This window comes from Rhinopithecus bieti, unplaced genomic scaffold (genome assembly GCF_001698545.2).
Source record: "Rhinopithecus bieti isolate Rb0 unplaced genomic scaffold, ASM169854v2 scaffold_1017, whole genome shotgun sequence".
NCBI classification, from domain to species: domain Eukaryota; kingdom Metazoa; phylum Chordata; class Mammalia; order Primates; family Cercopithecidae; genus Rhinopithecus; species Rhinopithecus bieti.
Genome location: NW_016803657.1, coordinates 8,170,442 through 8,190,497, shown reverse-complemented (window position 1 = coordinate 8,190,497; position 20,056 = coordinate 8,170,442). Strand labels below are relative to the sequence as shown.

General features: G+C 52.7%; 1 protein-coding gene across 1 annotated transcript; it reads right to left on the bottom strand.

The window, feature by feature from the left end:
• Window positions 1-7,347: 7,347 nt before the first annotated feature.
• Window positions 7,348-18,076, bottom strand: DACT2 (dishevelled binding antagonist of beta catenin 2). The gene is given in 16 exon segments (XM_017892562.1): window positions 7,348-8,119; window positions 8,121-8,135; window positions 8,137-8,450; window positions 8,453-8,557; window positions 8,560-8,583; window positions 8,586-8,645; window positions 8,648-8,810; window positions 8,813-9,088; window positions 9,090-9,161; window positions 9,164-9,206; window positions 9,208-9,306; window positions 9,308-9,501; window positions 9,504-9,553; window positions 10,594-10,872; window positions 11,581-11,713; window positions 17,577-18,076. Coding segments are annotated over 16 exon segments (2,310 nt in total). The 5' UTR covers window positions 17,823-18,076; the 3' UTR covers window positions 7,348-7,882.
• Between the last annotated feature and the right edge of the window lie 1,980 nt (window positions 18,077-20,056).

Genomic DNA, 20,056 nt, shown 5'->3' with positions numbered 1-20,056 from the left:
CACGGTTTAGAGCCAGGAGACACACAGGATGCTCATGCAAAACATGGATTTGCTTTCAGCAAACTCTTAGCGTACCGAGTCCCCACATGCCAACTCCTGGGCACTGCCCGGCTTCTCCAGCATGCCGCCATGTGCTCCGGGGCCACGGTGCCCCTGAAGGCTCCATCGTTGGACGGTTCTACAATAGCTTCTTTCTAAACCCAACACACACCCGTCATCGTAGGAAGTCCCTAGAGCACCAGCCCACCTCAAGGATTGACAGTGGAGGCCAGGTAAGAAAGCCGAAAAGCAACAAGGAACGTGAGACTCCGTGAGGGAGGGGCCATGTGGCTGTTTCTACAGGGACTTGCGGGGTCACACAGAGACTCGTTCCAGGGCCAGGGGACACCACGCACTTTGGCTGCAGGACCTGGTGGGCTGGAAGAGTGTCTTCCAGGCAGACCTCAGAGACACCCCCGTGAGGAGCGTGGTCCTAAGGCCGATGCGCTGGAGGCACTGAGGGCCTTCAAAGACGCAGAGGCTCTACTGCCTTTTCCTGAACGACGGCCAGTGCAGCCCTCACACAAAGGGGTCCCCCTCACTGCTGCTGCAGACCAGCACCGGGACAAGTGCTACGGGCAGGTCACTGCCAGGCAACATGCAGGAAATGACTGTGTTGTCTCAGTCAGCCTTGGGAGCGTCCCTCCAGGAGGGTCTGGGACAGGAGGAGGGAAGCTGCCTCTCTCCAGCGCTGACACAGAGAGGCCTTGTGGCTGCTTCGTTGCTGTGGAACCAGACACTTCCTGTCACCCAGGATGGAAAATGCATCACAGGAACAAACATTGCAAATTCCAGAATATGTCCTCAAGTGGGGTGAGGGGTGGCGATGGAGAAGAGTCATTCTTAAGGAGAATGAAGCTTTAGCGACTGAAGTCAATGATTTGCTGTCCTGTCCCGCTGTGCACCCTGCGCTTGATTAGGAGACGGTAGCCGAAAGAAAAATAGAAATAAAATGGAATTAAAAATTCAAAAATAGAAATTAAAAGACTGATTACAGCACTATTTCTATAAGGATATTCTGATTTCAATAAGAACTCTCAGCTGGGAGCAGTGTCTCACACCTGTAATCCCAGCACTTTGGGAGGCCGAGGCGGGCAGATCACAACGTCAGGAGATTGGGACCATCCTGGCCAACACGGTGAAACCTCGTCTCTACTAAAAATACAAAAAATTAGCCAGGCATGGTGGCATGTACCTGCAGTCTCAGCTACTTGGGAGGCTGAGGCAGGAGAATCGCTTGAACTCAGGAGACGGAGGTTGCCATGAGCTGAGATCACGCCACTGCACTCCAGCCTGGGAGACAGAGTGAGACTCCGTCTCAAAAAAAAAAAGAACTCTCATTTCTTGCTGGGGATGAAGAAACGCCGTGGAAGAGTCTCCGGTTTTCTTGGAGCCCAGTGTTGCTGTTGCCTGTGACAGCGGTCAGCGGCCGGGTCCTCCAGAGGCTGAGTAGCCCTGAGTTCTGCATCCTCCTGTGGCAGCCACCTCCGTGGGCCTCTCCCCAGGCATGGAGTCCCCACGCCCAGATGCTGGGCCAGGCCCCTTCTCTGGAACTTCAGCCAACCAGAGAATGGGTCTTTCTAAAACACAAATGCAATTACATCCAACACCTCTGCTTCTGAGGAATTCAACCCGCAAGGGTCCAAGGCTGGATCGTATATAAAAGCAGAACTCTGGACCACACCTGCCCGGAAATCCAGCTCTTTATCTGCAGTACACAGCCCAGGAGGCTATGGTCGTGTCAGGCTTGCAGGGAGCCTGATTGCCATCTTTAGTGACAGCCCGGGAAGCTCAACAGTAACCTCTGTGACAGTCAGCTCCGGAGGGCCAAGACTTGATCGGTGCTGACAGCTTCCTAATTTTTGTCCCTGCTTCCAACTCAGGACCAACCAGAAAGCCAGATACGCCCCCAGGATGCCTGCCTCTCATTAGAGCTCTGGTGTCCCCAGAGCCTGGCCTCCAACAGGGCACAGCTGGGGCTCTGTGTGTTCACCTCGAAGCCTTCCTGTTGTGAGCATCTCTGCCTGCCCAGCCCACTCACTGCAGCAAGCCCTGAATAAACAACCTTTGCCTGTCCACACCTGGGGGCCTTTGTTTATTGCACACTTCAAAGCCTGCAGTGGCTGTTCCCCTTGTCCCAGGTGGAACTGGGAGCTATAGGAGGACCCACAAGTCCACACCTGGTGGCGGTCCAGCTTCATTCCTGGCTCCGGGCCTGCTCCCCTCCCTGGATTGCTCCTGCACCATCTCTCTCTCTTCCCTCCATTCGCCTGCCTTCCTTTCCCCACTCCCTCTGCCTGCCTCTTCCCAGCCCCCCATCCAGCCCCTCACTGCCCAGCTTCACCGCTGCTTACCTCTAAGCTTTTACAGAGGTTCACTGCTTTCCATCTTTTTAGGAAGGCCCAGTGTCAGGTAGGATTCTGCTGTCCTTAGGTTATTGATTAGCCAGCTTGTCTATCCTTTCCTGGGTCTGTTCTCCCAGTGGTTGGCAGCAGGGGCTGAGTCAGCAGCCGTGGTATTACAGCCACGCTCTACTTCCATGAGCAGAGAGCTAAAATTCTGCTCCAGCTGGGCCCCCAAATGCAATGCCGTCCCCAAATGTGTAAGGGATGTTGAACCGTGGTCCTGTCCTCTTAGCCATGTTTTTGGGACCATTTACCCGCCACTGCTCTTGCTGTATACATAACCTGTTTTCAGACAGGACTGTTTTCATCATTCTTTATCATTTCCAGGGCATCTTTTGATGTGATAGCATTTTCTCCTCCAGGCCATAAAAGCTGCAGCAGCATTTAACTCCATTGAGGTAAAAATAATTTGGATAGTTGCACCAGCAAACATTTCAACTATGCGATAGCTTGATTTTATTCAGTGGGATTCAGGAGCCCACGGATATGTGAGGGAAGGGTTTGTAACAGGAGGGAGGGATGAGTCTGCCTTAAGGAGCCCCAGTGCTCAGGGGAGGAGGGGAGGAGCCCCAGTGCTCAGGAGAGGAGGGGAGGAGCCCCGGTGCTCAGGGGAGGAGGGGAGGGGCCCCAGTGCTCAGGGGAGGAGGGGAGGGGGCCTGGTGCTCAGGGGAGGAGGGGAGGAGCCCCTTCCTGTCCGCACCTCCCAACCGTGACTGCACAGGCAGTCACCCAGTGAGCTCAGCACGTTTGGTAACTGAGTGAATGAAAGAACAGACCCTGTGTATAGCTTTCACCGGCCAAGCCCCCTTTGAAAAGGGCTGTGTCTGCTGGAGAGTGGCGGGGCCCATGTGACAAGACTGAGGGCCGCGGTGTGTGAACATGTCTGGTTTACAGCATCATTTCGAAGCCTAGCAGGGTCAACTACGTAAGTGATTGAAAAAGAGAGTCAACAAATTCCTGCGGACTTTAATCTTTAAAAATAAGTATGTTTTTTATCAACCATTTATAAACTAGGCACCATCACATTAAAGCCACATAGAATCTGTAGATACAGTAATTTTGCCCTTTTTTTACTGATCTTTCATTTATTCACAGATATTAAATAAATACTTGACCTGTAAAGTGGGACTGCGTTAAATCCATTCCAGATGCACTACTGTTTTTCATCAGACTTTATGTATTTCATGTTTAGCATCCAGTAACTGTACAGAACCTCGGATTCTATCCCAAGAGGGCTCTGCTATGGTTTGCATGTGGTTTGTCCCCACCAAAACTTCTGCCAAAATTTGAAATTTGATCCCCAATGTGGTGGTGTTGGGAGGTGGGGCCTGGAGGTGTCTGGGCCATGGGGGCAGAGCCCTCATTAATAGACCGACATGGTCCTTCAGAGCTAAGTGAGTTCTCGTGCTGGGGGAATGGCCTAGTTCCCAAGAGAGCAGGTGGTTAAAAGAACGGCTTCCTCGGCTTCTCTCTCTTGCTTCTTCTCTTACCATGTGTCTCTTTGCACACGCCCGGTCCCCTTCTGCTTTCTGCCGTGGGTAGAAGCAGCATAAAGGCCTTATCAGATGCAACTGCCCGTCTCAAACTTCCCAGTCACCCATATCATGAGCCAAATAAGCTGTTTTTCTTTTTCAATTACTCAGTTCTGTTACAGCAACACAAAATGGACCAAGACAGGCTTTTATTATTCTACAAGCTGGAGCAAGAGGATGCAGAGAGAAAGCTTTGCTAGGGCACCCACTTATATTCCTGAATTTAATCAGTAATGATATGCTCTGTTTTCTTCAGGGATAACGTATGATTTGCTAAAGTAGGTTGGGACATTTTCCCTAATATTATAATTTAATCTTTCACACATCCTTATAATTTAGAATTCCTGACATATTTTTTACTTTAGCATAACTTTAATTCTTTATCCTTTTATTGTAGAAGAGGGTATTTTAGGATAGAATGGATAAAGAGCAATTTTATCCTGTTATTTTATTTTGTTAAAATATTTTATTGTAAGCATGCTAGAAGTTAGTCCTAAAGGCCCCGGAAGTCAAATTCTACATTGTCTACTTTTTAATCACTTGAGAGAGAAGGAAACAGCCTCTCTGTCTTCCAATGCACTTGAAGGCTGCCCCCGTCATCAAATCAATCACACCCCTCATAGGACAGGCCACGCCCTGCCTTGCTGGGCTTCCTGGTTCATTTCTGCTTCAGTGTGAGTGGTTTCCATTATGTTTGTTTAGAGGAAAAATATGCACAGAACATAAGACATTCAGGAGATGAATGTTCACCACGGGGCGAATCCATCCATCCTCTTTCTGCACGTCTGCCTCGGCCACGCAGACTTCTTGCAAATCCCTGTTCTCTGAATTCACGGTGCTTAAGACTCTGCCACACCCAGCAGCACCCTGTTGTCAGCCCTCTCAAAAAAGGGCTTCTTATGACCGGCATTCTAATTGTTAGCTCTGTGTTTTAAAGCATTTCCCCAGGCTGCTATCTGCCCTAGGCCTGCATGTGGCATCCGCCGGCTCTTCCTAGTGGTGCCTGGGCGATGTTTGCAGCGGGGTCAGGGAGCCTCACCAACTCTGCACACTACAGGGAGGCCACAACCTGGGCCAACTCACCCCTTGTCCCTACTTTGAGGAGCACAGACAGACGTGGGTCCCTTTTCAAGCTGCCAGCTTACACCTCCTTCCAAACCCTGAGGAGCGATCAGCTTCATTCGATGAAGGGGGAAGCTGACTCAGCCAGGCTATGACCAGGGCCAGGCAGGATGGGAACTGGAGCCAGGGCTGTCCTCAAGTACTGGGCTGCCTGGTCCTGCAGAGCACTGAGCAGAGCCAAGGAGTCGGGGTGCTGGCCAGACGGGGCAGGAGGGCTGGGGGACCCTCCGAGGACCCCCATGGAATCTGTGAGAATTCTACTTATTTACTCCAAACCTACTGGAGAGTAGAAGAGCCCTGGCAAGGCCTTGGGCCTGGGGCAAACTGAAATGCATGTTTGGGCCTCCACAGTTAAAAAGCGGGGGTGGGGGGGGAGAGAGACTTTGAGAGAGGGAGAGAGAGAGAAAGCAAGAGCCAGAGAGTACATTATTGAGAAAGACAGGATGGATAGACAAGGGAAAGAGAACTATTGATTGATTGATTTGGATTGTCAGATCACTGAGGACCCTTCCTGCCCACGATGTGACGGCTGCATTTTGTCTGGAGTCTGCCTGGTTCTCCTGGTCCATTCAGGGCTGTGTGGAGCAGGCCGGGATTTGGATTGGCTCGGCTGGAATGCACCCCTCAGGCTGCATGTTGGAATCTGAGTGGTTAGGAAACCACGCCCAGCTTTCTAAAAAAGACAGGCACTGTCAGAAGACCCTGAGAAGCCCAGACCCACTGCACTCACTCCCCTTCTGGGCTGATTACCTGTGATCGTGGCTTGCAACCTGGAGTCTGAGCTCCCAAGAGCTGTGATACAAGCTAGGTCACCATAGAGGGTGAAAAGAAGTTTGCTCCTTCTGGATAGTGCACTCAGAGCTCCTGTGGAAAGCCCCAGTGAATGACCAGAACGTATGACTTAATGAACTTCCCAGCCATGTCTTCAGCATGGTCAGCTACAAAAAAAATGCGTGGACTGAGGCTGGGCCCACAGTCCCGAGTGAGGATGGGGACTCAGGCTACGGGGCAGTCTTCACAACCTCACCTGCTCAGTGGTCCTGGAGAAGCCACGCTTCATCCTAAAAATGATGCCATTTTTATAAAACACCCTGTGAATTAACTTTTACAGTAAAACCCCCATCCGTGAGTGGGTTTGAATCATCCTTTGAAATTTCAGTGCAGGTTTTAGAAAGCTTGAGGAAGATTCTGGCCTTCTGTGCGGAAGCAGATTTCAGGAAGGGCAGGTGAAAGGGCACACAGAGGAGCTCAATGGGTGTTAAATCTGTCTGCTCTGGCCCCTGGAAATGCTTGCATTTTCTTGTGTTTTGCACAGAGAGCAGACCCTGCCCCCACTGTCTTCACTGTCAGGGAGCTCAGCAGCAGCCTCCCCCTCACCTCCGCTTTGTTCTAGATCTGAAGTTCCCTATAGGCATCTAAAACCAACTCCTTGTTCCAGGAATATTTCACGCCTCCTTCCAAATCTACTCCTGTCTTCCGCTGGTTTTCTGACTGGCTTCCTTCCAACGATTCTGCCCAGCTGCATCTGCCCTGAGGGGCCCAGGATGTCCACGGGGGGCTTCAATGGCCTTCTTCACCTTCATGGCAAATTCTTTTTATCTTTCAGGAGAAAGCTGCTTTCTGATTTGAAAATGCTGTGAGCCTCACCAGGCAGCTTACCTGAAAACACTGCTATCTTTCTTCTTGAAGAGTTGAGGAGAATTCCATTTGGAAAAGTAAACCCCAAAAAAAAAAAAAAGAGTTTTTTTTTTTCCCAAAACACTTTTATGCCCTACTTTTTTTTTTCTTTTCTTTTTTTGAGATGGAGTTTCGCTCTTGTCACCCAGGCTGGAGTGCAGTGGCGCAATCTCTGCACACTGCAACCTCCACCTCCCAGGTTCAAGTGATTCTCCTGCCTCAGCCTCCCGAGTAGGTGGGATCACAGGTGCGTGCCACCAAACCCAGCTAATTTTTTTGTATTTCTGTTTTTTGTATTTTTAGTAGAGACGGGGTTTCACCATGTTGGCCAGGATGGTCTTGATCTTCTGACCTTGTGATCCACCCGCCTCAGACTCCCAAACTGCTGGGATTACAGGCATGAGCCACCGCACCCGGCCTATGCCTTACTTTTTATACTAAACCAGAGTTTAGTCTCTACTCACTCATAAGGTGCGTTCCCCGCCCAAAGCTGGCGTGTGCCCTGTGACGGGCAGGCATGAAGATGATGGTGCCCCTACCATGTGCCACCCAAGGAAACAGGGAGAAGGAAGTTAAGAGGAAAGAAAAAGTTCCTTTTATTTGAGATCATGGCATAATTTGGTTGTCTGTGTACGCTGACAGCATAACATGGAGTTTAAACTCCAATTCAATTTCCAGCACAGAGTCCTGCAACCGCCTCTTTAAAACGCTTCTGGGGAGGAATGGTCAAAGGATTGGGAAACGCTTCCCCAGCCAGAGGGGAGTGAGGGCAGGGAGGGCAGGGGAAGGCCATGGGAGGATGACAAGGTGGAAACAAGGCGCCTGCCAGAAGCAGTATCCTGGGCAGACGTTGAAAAGAGACGCTAGGTCGGCTGGGGAGTCTGCTGGCATCTGAAACCAGAGCTCTGCATGGAAGTCTGTGCTGGCGCGAGGACTCACGGCATACTCCACGGGCAGAGCGTGTAACAGGAGGGGACTCCTGTTAAATGGTGGCCTCGGAAGATAAAGCGGCTTGGCGAGATGACACTGAAACCCAGACATGCACAGGACGCTGCGGGGAAAGGGCCCCTGCGTGCAGCAGGCTTCTCCTGATGCAGTCACTGCGCCTCACACCATGGTCATGACCTTCAGGGCCGTCGGCTGGAACCTACGGATCTTCTTCTTCAGGGCCTTGGAGGCCTTGATACGGCACAGCTTGGGCACGGGGGACAGGAGTGGCCCCAAGCTGCCCGGGACCTCCTGGGTCCAGGCCAGCTCCGTGTGCCCGGCCGCCACATAGCCCAGTGCCAGGTCACAGTCCCTGCTCTGGGCACCGCCCTCCTCGTCGCTGCTGCTGGACTCCTGAATCTCCGAATCGGTTGGGTGCTGCGCTCACTGCGACTCCCTCGCTGGCTCTCCGGGATGACTTGAGGGAACCGTGGGGTCACACTCAGCGGGAGTGCTTGGAGGCGCTCCGAGGTTGCCCTCCTGGTGTGGGCCGCCTGGCGGACCAGCAAGGGCCGGCCCCGCGGGCCTGTGGGCCCACCTGCTCTTCTGCGCCACGGGCCTGGGGGGCACCAGGGTTAGGACTCGGGACTGCTGGCAGGGTGGGCCCGGGCCGAAATCTCACAGTGGGACTGCCAGCGGCGATGCTTCCTCCTGGCCACCGAGGTGAGCAGTGCGGCCTCACAAGGGGAACAGGCTGGGCTGAGGTCCGGTGGCTCTCCTGCGGGGCCACCGCCAGGGGGACGGAGGACAGGGCACGGTAGAGGGTAGACTCGGAACAGGAGCGCCCGGGTGCCCCCAGGCCAAGGCTGGCCTCCGCTGGAACCACCCCTCCCTGGGGGACAGTGGGCAGCGTCCCACTCCAGGACGGCTTGGCGGACTGCAGGCCTCCCTCAGGCCTCTCCGTAGGAAGCGGCGGCTGCCTTGCAAACCTCAGCACCTTGTCCATTGGGCTTCTCTTGATTTTTTCAGCCTTGCTCTTGGGGGACCCATTTCAGATGGCAGCCAAGGAAGGGTGGGGCAAAGTGCCCAGAGGCACTTTGGGACAGTGAGGGTCTTGTCCAGCATCCTGGATGGGGGATATGACGTTCCTCGTCCACAGTCCTGAGCTGGGGTGTCTGCTGGGCCTTCCAGCTGGAGAGGCCGTGCCATGGTCTCCCTGAGGACGCGGCTGTTCAGAGGGCTCCTCTGGAAGGTTGCCAGGGTGCGGGGACCCTCAAGAGGCATTGGATCCCTGCTGGCCGGGGGCCCCTGCGGCACCCCTGCTCCGAGCTGCCCTCCCTCGTCCTCCCTCCCTGGGGCGAAGACCAATAGTCGCCCTCCACCTTCTGCTACTTGCAGCCCCCTGCATCTGTGGGGGTGGGGACGCTGCATGCCGTAGAGGTCCCTGTTCTCCCCCCACTACCTTTTGCTGGGGTCTTCCCGGCCCCACAGATGCAGCAGCTTCGATATAGGCTCTGGCTCTGGCCGGACCAGCCTCGGAGGACCGGGCCCCCAGTCTGGATGTGTTCAGACCTGCGGGGCCTGGGGGGTCTCCCTGGGGCACGAGGGCCACCGCCCTGTGGGGTTTCCTTAGTCAGAGCAAACAGGGGGCTCTGCAGAGCCACAGCGTGCAGGGGGCTGGGGTACGGGTACATCTCCCTGCTGCCCTGGGACCACCAGGGTCTTGCCGATACTTGGGCTGGCATGTGCAGCGGGAGGTCCACCCCCTGGCAGAGGAGCCCGACGAGCTCAGAACCTGGTGGCTGGCTTTCTGGAGCCCCGTGTCTGCCCATCAGGCTCTGTCAAGATCACCTAGGAACGAGAAAAATGAACAAACACGTAACACGGAGAAGGATTTCATGTGCTGTTGATTTCATTTCATGCATGAAATCAGGGCCAGGAAGGAAGCGCTGCTCATTCACTGCTTGGAGGAACTCCTGTGTCCACGGGAGGGCAGCGACTCCAGTCACCGGGGTCCGCATTCTAGACACGGCGCGGGCCCCGTCTGCATCTAGACATAGGGCGCGGGGCCCCATCTGTGCTAGACAGAGGGCGCGGGATCCGTCCTGTTCTAGGACAGAGGGCGGGGATCCGTCTGTGTCTAGACAGAGGGCCGCGGGGCCCTGTCTGGCCTCTAGACACAGGGTGCGGGGCCCTGTTTGCACCTGCGGCACAGCCCCCTCAGCTCATTCTCATCCTTCCCCCTGAAGGAGAACGCATGGGGAGTAAGAGTCGCCAGTTCAGCGCCCTTATTTCCCTGAAGGCTTGGAGGCTGAAGAGGCCCCGCAGCGGTGGGATGGAGCCCCGAGGGAGGCCAGGGGCATGAAGCTAGTCCCTGCAGATGCCCTGGAGGAAACCACGGGGCTTCTCAGTAAGAAAAGACCAAATGGTTATTACTAAACCAGGCCTTGTATTACAAATAAAACAAGGCCAAAAATGAAATCTGTGCTTTTGGAGACAGTCTGAAGACAACTACAGCCCCTCCTGGGCCCGCAGGTGGGATCCAGGCATGAGCCCTGTTCTCTCCCCACCAGCGCTTTCAACCCCGCTCTCCCTCCAAACACCAGTGGATCCAGGGTTTTTGAAGGATCGTTTTTAAGCTTGTTGATGTCCATTTTAAATACAGGGAAAAGTGCTGTGTGTTAGAAGAGCCAGTGGTGATGCACATGGCCACGTTTGATTCCTGCCTCCATCCAAACCACCACACGGCCCACGGAGGCCTTCCAGCATCCGTTAGAGCCTGAGGGCGCGCCCATGTGGGGTCCCTCGCTCTGCCCTCAACAGCTGGGGACTGCACTCCGCCATCCTCTGTGCCTGAGATGAGACCCCCACCTTCCCTGGCGGTTTCTTACCTGTAGACACCGGCCTGGGCCAGAATGTGCCCCACGGCTGGCCTGCATTCTCCATGCTGCCCCGGGGCCTGGTGCCCTCCTCGGTAGCCTGGGGTCTCCACACTGGCACAGCAGTCTCATCAACTGACCGGGGCCTCCAGTCCCCCATGCTGGGCCTGGCCTTGGGGGCCTGGGCCACAGGCAACAAACTGCCCAGCGAGGGAGAGATGTGGTCACTGCAGACAGAGGCACAGGACGTGGACAGAGAGCAGGATCCACCGTCGCTCATCTCGTAAAAGCCTGGACACAGCAGACAAGGCAGGTCAGTGACCCCCATCCAGAAGAGCCCAGGGACCCCCTTCCTCCTGAGCTTGTCACGGCACAGGGGGGCCCAGGGAAACCCCTGAGCTGAGGCTACCGGAGGCTGTGGGCCATCGTCCACACGGCCGGCCTGGGAGAGTGTGGCTCAGGTGAAGATGTTCAGGATTCTTCCCAGGGGCTGTCAGTGAGTCGGTGAGAGCCCACTCCACCCCCACTTGGCAGCACTGGCCCTCCCTTTTCCTGGCAAGTGGTCCCTTTAGTCCTGGGTGGTCGATGCCTGCCTAAGGGGTGGCCTCTTCCTCTGGATTTCAGCCCGTTGAGGACAGGCCCCTGGCCCCTGTCTCTCTCTCTTCCCTGGCGCCTGCCAAGTTGAGAAGGAGACCAGTCTGGGGAGGTGCTTCAGCCCCAGGCCTCCTGAGTCCAGCGATGTCACTTAGACCACAGTGTGATTTTTGCAAATTAAAAAAATAAGAGCGAGGTAGCCAATTAATATATATGCCCTGAGAAACGCTTCAGTGTTGCCTCCTAACTTTCAGATCAGCCTGATGAAGCGGCCGCCTCCCTGCACGGACACTGGGAGAGCAGTGGAATGGAATTTCAGCCCGAGACGGGCTAGCGGGACAGGCTTCACCTCTGCCTGGGCTGCGTGCCTGCCCCTGTGTCCAGGAGGTCGGGGCACCCTGGTACCTGAGCTGGGCCTGCTGTCGCTGTCCAGGGCCTCCCCTGAGGCTGTGCCCACATCCAGCTGCAGCTTGCTGATCTGCAGGTCCAGCTGGTCCAGGTGGGTCTTCAGGCCGATGTCCTGCTGTCTCAGCCGGGACTGAGAAGGGAAGGAAGAGAAAGGGAACTACTGTACCCACGGAAACCAAAACTTAAGGCTCAAAGGGGTGAACCATGCATTGTGAATGCAATTTGAACTCCCAAAGTCCACACGAAACACATCTTCTAAATCCGGCTGCTCCCCCTGCTCATACTGACGCAATTTTCTTGCTCCACCGTCAGAAAAAGAAAGGTCTACTGACACCCATTCTCCCCACACACATACACACACGGGTTTTCTCCGGTTCAGGCTGCTTCACTTATCCGCACTTTCCAAATTACATTTCTTTATAAGGATACAGTATACTACAGCTTATGAGATTGAAATCAGGATCAAAAGCAACACCTCCTTTTGGCAGACAGGAACAACCTGCACCTTCTATTTTGCTGCGTTTTTCAGCCTGCATAAGGGTTTACCCTCCTGTGGTAATGCTTTACGCATCTTGTGCCTGGGTGCAGTGGCATCCTTTTACTCAGCCGCCTCTGGGTTCCTGGTGCCTGCAGAGCACAAACCTTTTGACTTTTCAAGAAGGTAAGAAAGTCCCTTGGAAAGAAAGAAAAGCTCCTCCTTCACTAATAAGTCCCTTCCCCTTCCCTGATAGAAGAAGTAACATTGTGAAATGTTACAGGCTTTGGCAGAGCTGCCAGGGGAGAAGGTTCTCAGCAAAACACGGAAACTGTCAGCTTTACCTGGAATAAATGCAGCGTGAAAATCGGCCGTCAGGATCTTTTGTTTTGTTTTGTTTTGGAGACAGGGTCTTGCACTGTTGCCCAGGCTGGAGTGCAGTGGTGCGATCACCGCTCACTGCAGCATCAACCTTCCCAGGCTCAGGTGATCCTCCCTCCTTAGCCTCCCAAGTCTCTGGGACTACAGGCATGCACCACCATGCTCTGCTAATTATGTATTTTTTTGTAGAGGTGGGGTCTTGCTATGTTGCCCAGGCTGGTCTCCAACTCCTAGGCTTAAGTGGTCTACCTGCCTTGGCCTCCCAAGGTGCTGGGATTACAGGCATGTGCCTGGCCAAGGGACTGTGTATTTAGAAGTTTCCATCACAGCCCTGCCCTGAGAGGCTGCGCCTTCTCCCGGCCTCGGCTTCCCCAACTCTAAAGGGCTTATGATGAGCGCGTGTGTGTACGTGTGTGTGCTTTTCTTTCCATTCCAAAACGTTTCTTGTTTTGATGAGCAATCGCGACTAAGGCAAATAATTAATGAATGTTAATTAATGAATGTAATTATGTGGTTGGTTCTCTTAAGAAAATGATTAATTATATTTCAAATTTTACGTGGGAAATGGGCAGTTCCCCTGAGTCCCATAACCTGGGCCTCGGGGAATTACTTCAGTAATTTCCACAATATGAGAAATCATTACAAGACAGAGGCAGGTTGCAATGCTTTCCTGTTCTGATGAGAGAAAGACTTCTCCGATTTTCCAAACGCAAGTGCCTACTATCAGCATGGATGAGGGGACGGAGGCCGGGCTCGCCCAGCGCACAGCTTCTGTGCCAGGAGCAGACCTCCTTCTCCAGGACCCAACTGCGGGGCCTCCCAACAACCTCCAAAGTTTGCACAGTGACAGAATCTGAAGCCATAATATTATCTGTGAATGTGAACATGGCAAAAACCAATCCTGAATTTAATCAAAATGTTATGCTTCCAGCATCACCCAGCTTCATGTAAACATACTAGCTTCTTATCCTCCACATTTTTACACAGGTAAACCGCTATCCAAGTGAACAGCACCACCAACCAAGCCCGCGCAGCACACACAGGCGGGCTTTCCCACACCAGCTATGCAAAGAGGAAGCTTGGATCCAAACAAAGGGGCAAGCGTGGATTCTCACAGCACATGATTTTTCTTTTTCCTGTCGTAAAACAAAACCCAAGGTACCGACAGAAAATCAAGTTCCTTGGTGAGGCCACACCTCAACGTTTAAAAGGATCTGTGTGCCTTCTCCTCTTCCAAATCACACTCTCCTTCTGAAGGAGGGGAGCCCCTGCACCCCAGCCAGCTTTGTCCTCCTCCTCCAGCCCCCTTCCCTCCCCCGTGTCTGTGCTGGGTTAATTGCTTTGTGATTAATGTTTGGCCAGCCAGGCCTTCAGTTGCTGGTTTCTGATTAATGGTCTAGGGGCTGCAGGACGCACAGAGCTCTCAGGCACTCACCGGTTATTTATTACGTCCTCAGGTCCCATCTGCGTCTGCAGGACTCCACCATTCAGGATTTACTCCCTGCCTGTAACCCTGACCACTGTCCCTAACCCCGACTGCTGTCCCTAACTTGGGGTTTGTATGACTGTGCTTTACATTAACTCTTTCTTAGGGTTAGACTTTGTGCTCACAGTCACAAAATATATGCGGCCAGGAAGGAGGAGAGGCCACTGCAAGGCCAGCCCCAGAGTGTGATCTCCACGCATGTCCACGATTGGACTGACTCACTCCACAGCAGCAAGCGAGCCCTGGGTGGCCTCCCTGCTCTACTTCTCTCTGCAGGCGTTCAGGCTAACTCCAGGCGGCCCTCTGCAAGCGTTCAGGCTAACTCCAGGCGGCCCTCTGCAAGCATTCAGGCTAACTCCAGGCAGCCTTGCCCAAGGTGTGCTCTGGGGGCATCTGTGCCAAACTCCCGGGCCTGGGGAAGGGGCAGGAGGGCCTGGTATAAAGGCGCTCATACCAAGCCTCTTCAGGCAGTGGGATCAGCTGGGCATACCTGCAGACCCCAGGCCCCGGGCCCCACTCATTTCCTGAGGCCTTACCGGGTAAGCCTGGAAACCTGCATTTTAACAAGCTTCCCAGAGACCACAAAAGTTCCTTATGACAACAAAAAGTTTGAGGACTTCTATTCCAGGGGGTGCTGTTAAAAAAAAAATAGGCTAATCCCTTTCTTTGAAATGCATTCTTTATGCACTGCAAGAGAATGACCTGATTTCCATGTGCTGTGCCTTTTCCGTGTGCAAGTCAACAGTCCAGCCATCGCAGCACCTCTATGGCACATGCGGAGGATAAACGTGAAAAAGGCCTTACTGTTCAGGATACGGACAGTATCCTGGGATCTGAAACACCTCCTTTCTATCCCTGAGAGCTAGAATGCACAAAGGAAACGTTCTATGCCTGAATTCCAAGGCTATGTGCCCTCCATTCTGGAGAGAGGTAAATGCTATTACCTAAGTTTAAAAGAGGCCTGTCAATCAACAGCGAAGGGGTCCCTGGTTCACAGACTGGACTCATGGATTAAAAAGCACTACCGAAGCCAGGGGATGCCTGGCCCTAATGCGTGGCCTTGAGCAAGTTCTCACCCTGTCTCCCTTGGTTCCCCTGTGTGGTCACAAAGCAAGCACAGTCGGCCCAAGGAAAATGCTGGGCATCAAGTGTATGCGGCAGAATCAGGCGTACAGCTTGCTCCTGCAGCATGGAATGTGGGAAGCTGCCAGGGAAAAGGAATTGTTGCAAGCTGCCACTTTTAGAACAAGTCACGACCAGCAATGTCAAGATGGGGAAATTCTTCAGGATAAGATTTCATTGCAGACTCCCGGAGCCCCTCTGCCTCTCTACCCTTGTGGAGACGGTACCCACTGGTGAAGGATGGGGTTCTTGGTCTACTCGTGGGCTCCGAGTTCCAGGAAGTGGATGAAGTCTTTCTATCTAGGGCTTGTTGGGGAACCTAACCCTTATGAATATGGGAATGGCCGGCACTTCTTGGGAACGACAACCTTCCTCACAAACATACATGAGGACGCAGAGTGAACCTTTTCTGGATTGGCCACGCAGCAGCAAACCCACTTGGGTCGGAGGGCATGGGGATCTCATCAGCTTAGAAACTCAGAACAGGGAGATCCCAAATTCTGAAATCATTTTCCCTTTTGTTGCAGCAATAAAAGCCACTCATTTATTTATTCAACAAAATCCTACTAAGCACCGCCTACTGCACTCTCCTTTGTGACACAGCAATTAAAAAGGTGCAGCACATTGCGATAAGCCTTGAAGTGATGAGTGCTGCTATTTTCCTGACTGTTTAAATCCCTGGAAATGCCAACAATCATTCTCACCTGAGAATTCCTGTAGGCTAAAGCTGCTCAGGGTCTGATCAATGTTCTTCCTGCCTTCACACCTGAATGATGACCAATGGCCAGGTGAGCACCAGGGTGGGCGGAGGGGACCCTGAGTTAGCTGGGAGTTGCTGGAGTGTGTAACTGTTCCAGCAAGCAAGGCTTTTCATTGTATTCAGCACTATAGAACTGCTATCACTTCTAATGTTTTTCCCTGTAAGAAAAATGTAAAAGTGTTAAGCCCTGGGCTGATGTCACACAAATTCAATTATTCTTCTCTTTTGATCACATAATCCGTCCCGAGAACAAAGTTTCAAGACAAAGTCTGCATGTTCCTTCTGGTCCCCACATTAAAAAAAATAATAATAAAATAAACAAAAAACCTGTTTGATCTTCTCTTCCAAAAGGCTACTTGTAATTAGAGGCTGAGCACTTGCAAGTTTGATTTGTATATTTCCTAAGCCAAGTTAATCATCACCTGCACTCTCACCCCCTCGACGGAACAGTTGAAGCCAGCATCTCAGCAGCACCCCCTTCCCATCACATGTGTGTAACACATTTGTGGCTGTCGCAAGCTGAGCTGAGGTCATGCAGAAGCTGAGATTGTGTCTGGGTGCAAACACACAAATGACCTAAACACACGGTCAGGATTTGGTCACTGGGTAAGCAAAGTCTGTACAGCAGCTACTTTCCTCTCAGGAGGCATCAGGGCAGAGTTGGGGACCCAGGTTAATCCCACACAGTCTGCCACCTCCGGCTTCCACAAGGTCAGGAGATAACCGGGATCCTGGGAGGCATCCCAGACACTGGGATTCTTTAATCCAGAAGAGTTTGCTACTTTAACAACCTGGCTGAGCCAGCTAGGCTGAGGGTCATGCTGCAGCTTCACGTGGGCAACGTTTAAAGGCAGCAACTTTTAACAGGACAGACTTAAATTTCTAATGTAAAAGAAATTTCACTATGTGTAATAGAGGTAACACAAGTAAACAGATATCTTTCTCTAGCCTTTTCAGTTTGTCTTTAAGAAAATACAGCAACTATGAAAACTCTTGTGCGCTGTTTCCAGTAAATTTTACAAAATCATACAATAACATAATAAGCAGAGGGGTAATGACTGGAGTTTCTTTCATTGTGTGAAAGGAGGGGTTCAGAGCGCCCAGGTAGTGCTGAAGAGGGCCGGTGGCAAGGAAATCAAAGAGTCTGTCCTCTGGATCAGAGGACAGGCCTTTCCTTACAGGTCAGGTCACATTTTAAAGTTGAAGAGGCCTTTGTCAGCTACATGCTTTCTCCCAATACTTTATTACAGGGACGCGACCTGTAAGAAACGTCAGCACATCCTGAGGACAAATCGGGGTGCGCTTTACCACGCGGACACTGTTGCCCCTAACCCAAGACAGCAGGGGGGACCTGGTACCCCAGGAACTGATGCCAGGATCCCAAGCCGACCTCCGCCAGGGGAAAGCCAGTCAGTACCCATAGGTCAGAACAATGCGTAACTAACCAACAGGGTGTCTCCCCTAAATCTGCCAGTTTCGGGATCCTGGCGTGGGTGGGCGCACATCCACGCAGGGTGGAGCGCCGGCTGCAGCCCCGGGCAGTTTTCAGGGTCCTCATCTGTGCGCTTCACCTCTAGGCACCTGCGCGCGGGGCCTCCGTGTCCCCCTCCTTGGAGACCCAACTGCATTCCAATCAAATCCCAAAGGACGTCCCCTCCATCCATCAGACGCCCCCTCCCACTAACACACAGTCTCGGCCGGCACCGGGAGCGAGCAGCGCCTGTGGCCCCTAAACCCCGCAGCCCAGAGTCCCGGCGCCAGGTCCTTACCAGCTGCTCCTGCAGCGCGGCCAGTGCCGCCTCCAGCTGCTGCTCGGGGCCGTGGGGACCGTGGGGACCGCAGGGCGCGGCGGGCGCGGGCGGGGACTGCAGGGCCAGGGCGCCCCGTACCCGCTCCTGCTGCGTGGCGCGCAGCCCCTGCAGCTCCTGCAGTCCCGCGAACGCCGCGCGCAACCTCGCGCCCAACCTACGGCGGTCCCAGCCCGCGGGCCCCGGGGGTCCGTCCGGCGTCCACATCTCCCGGGCAGGGTCCAGGCCTCCCGAACCCCACGAGCTGCGCGGGAGGCCCAGCGCGCGAGGATCCCGAGCTGTGTCGCGGGTCCTCCTGCGCCTCCTCTCTCCGCCCCTGGCTCCACAGGTCGCCAAGGTGGGCTGGAATCTGCGGCCGGTCGCTGAGGGCGGGGTCTGCACGCGCCCCGAGGTCACCGCGGCCGCCCCTGGACCCGCCCCGCAGACGCCCCAGGGTCCCTCGCCGACTGCGGGCAGGGCGGGCGCACCCAGACCCCGGGGCCAGCTGAGCGCGTCCGTGACTTCAGCGGGGAGGGCCAGCCGGGAGGAGGAGCCCGGGGGAGAGGGGCAAGGAGGCGCAAGTGGAACAAAGGCGGAGAAAGGACTTGTTAAGGTTTTAAAATGTTTATAAGGATAAATTATTGGGACATTATCACATTGCAAGGACGTGTTACCATAACAATCGCAGTAGAGATTTCAAAATCTTGCAGTTTGGAAACCGCACCTTGCTTTTTTTTTTTTTTTTTTTTTTTTTGAGACAGGGTCTTGCTCTGTCGCCCAGGCTGGAGTGCAGTGGCATGATGGTGATCTCTTTTCACTGCAACCTCCGCCTCCCGGGTTCAAGCGATTCTTCTGCTTCAGCCTCCCGAGTAGATGGGACTACAGGCACGCACCACCATACCGGGCTAATTTTTGTATTTTCAGCACAGACGGGGTTTCACCATGTTGGCCAGGCTGCTCAGCTTGCTTTTTAAATTTTTAAAATAATAGCTTAAGATGCAGTTCGCATACCATAAAACTCACAGTATTTAAGGTGTACAGTTCCACAGTTTTTTAGTATAGTAACGAAGTTGTGTTCACTACCCCCAAAAGAAACCCTCTTCTCATCGGCAGCTACCCCATTCCCTCTCCCGCACCCCACACGTAGAACCACCACCCTGCGGGTTCTGGAAGTTCATGGAAATGGAGTCACACGCCAGGTGGTCTCTGTGGGGGCTCCTTTCGGTGAGTGTTTTCAAGGTGCGTCTGTGCTGCAGATTGCGTCAGAACTTTATTCCTTTGTGTGTCTAAATAATACTCCACTGCATGAATGTGCCAAATTTTGTTTGTCCATTCATCTGTTGATGACATGTGAGTTGTTCCATTTTTTAGTGATCACGAATAATGCTGCAAGGACATTCCTGTATGAGTTTTTGTGTGGCAATATGTTTTCATTGTACCTAAGAGTGGAATGGCTGGATCATAGGTGACTACTGTGCTTAACCTTGTGAGGAACTGCCAGACTGCTTCCCAGGTGGAGTCCCACCAGCCAGCAGGGTATGAGGGTTCCATTTTCTTCCTGTGCACACCAACATCTGTCTTTAGTCCAGCAGGTGTGAAGTGGTATCTCCCTGTGGTTTTGATTTGTGTTACCCTAATGGCTAAGGACGTTGAGCATCTTTTCATGTGCTTGTTGTGTACTTCCTTTGGAGAACTGTCTATTCAGATCCTTGGCCCATTTTAAAATTTAGGTTGTGTTTTTGTTATTGAGATGTGAGTATTCAATATACAATTCCCTTATCAGACATGATTTGCACTTCCCTTATGAAATACAAGATTGGCAAATAATTTTTCCATGTTGTGAGTTTTTTTCTTGTTCTTGATAGTGTCCCTTGCAACAAAAAATGTTTGTAATTTTGATGAAGTCCAGTTTATCTACTTTGTTGTTGCTTTGGGTGTCCTAACAGACCATTGTCTAATCCAAAGGCAAAGTTTACAGCTATGATTTCTAAGATTTTGCTGTAGTCTTAGCACCTACATTTAAGCCTTTGTTCTATTTTGCATTAATTTCTGTATATGGTGTGAGGTAGGGGCCCTTTCTTTTACATGTAGATACCCAGTTGTCCCAGTACCATTTGTTGAAAAGACAATTCTTTCCCTATTGAATTGTCTTGGGACACTTGTTGAAAATCAGTTGATCCAGGAATCAGTTTCTGGTTTCTCAGTTCCATGGAATATATGTGTATTCTTATGCCAGTACCACACTGTTTCAATCATTGTAGCTTTGTAATAAGTTTTGAGGTCAGGAAATGTGAGTACTCCAATTTTTTCTTTTCCAAGATTGTTTTGGCTGATCTGTGTCTTTTGATTCTTTCCTCCTCCTCTTCTTCTTCTTCTTCTTCTTCTTCTTCTTCTTCTTCTTCTTCTTCTCCTTCTCCTTCTCCTTCTCCTCCTCCTTCTCCTCCTCCTCCTCCTCCTCCTCC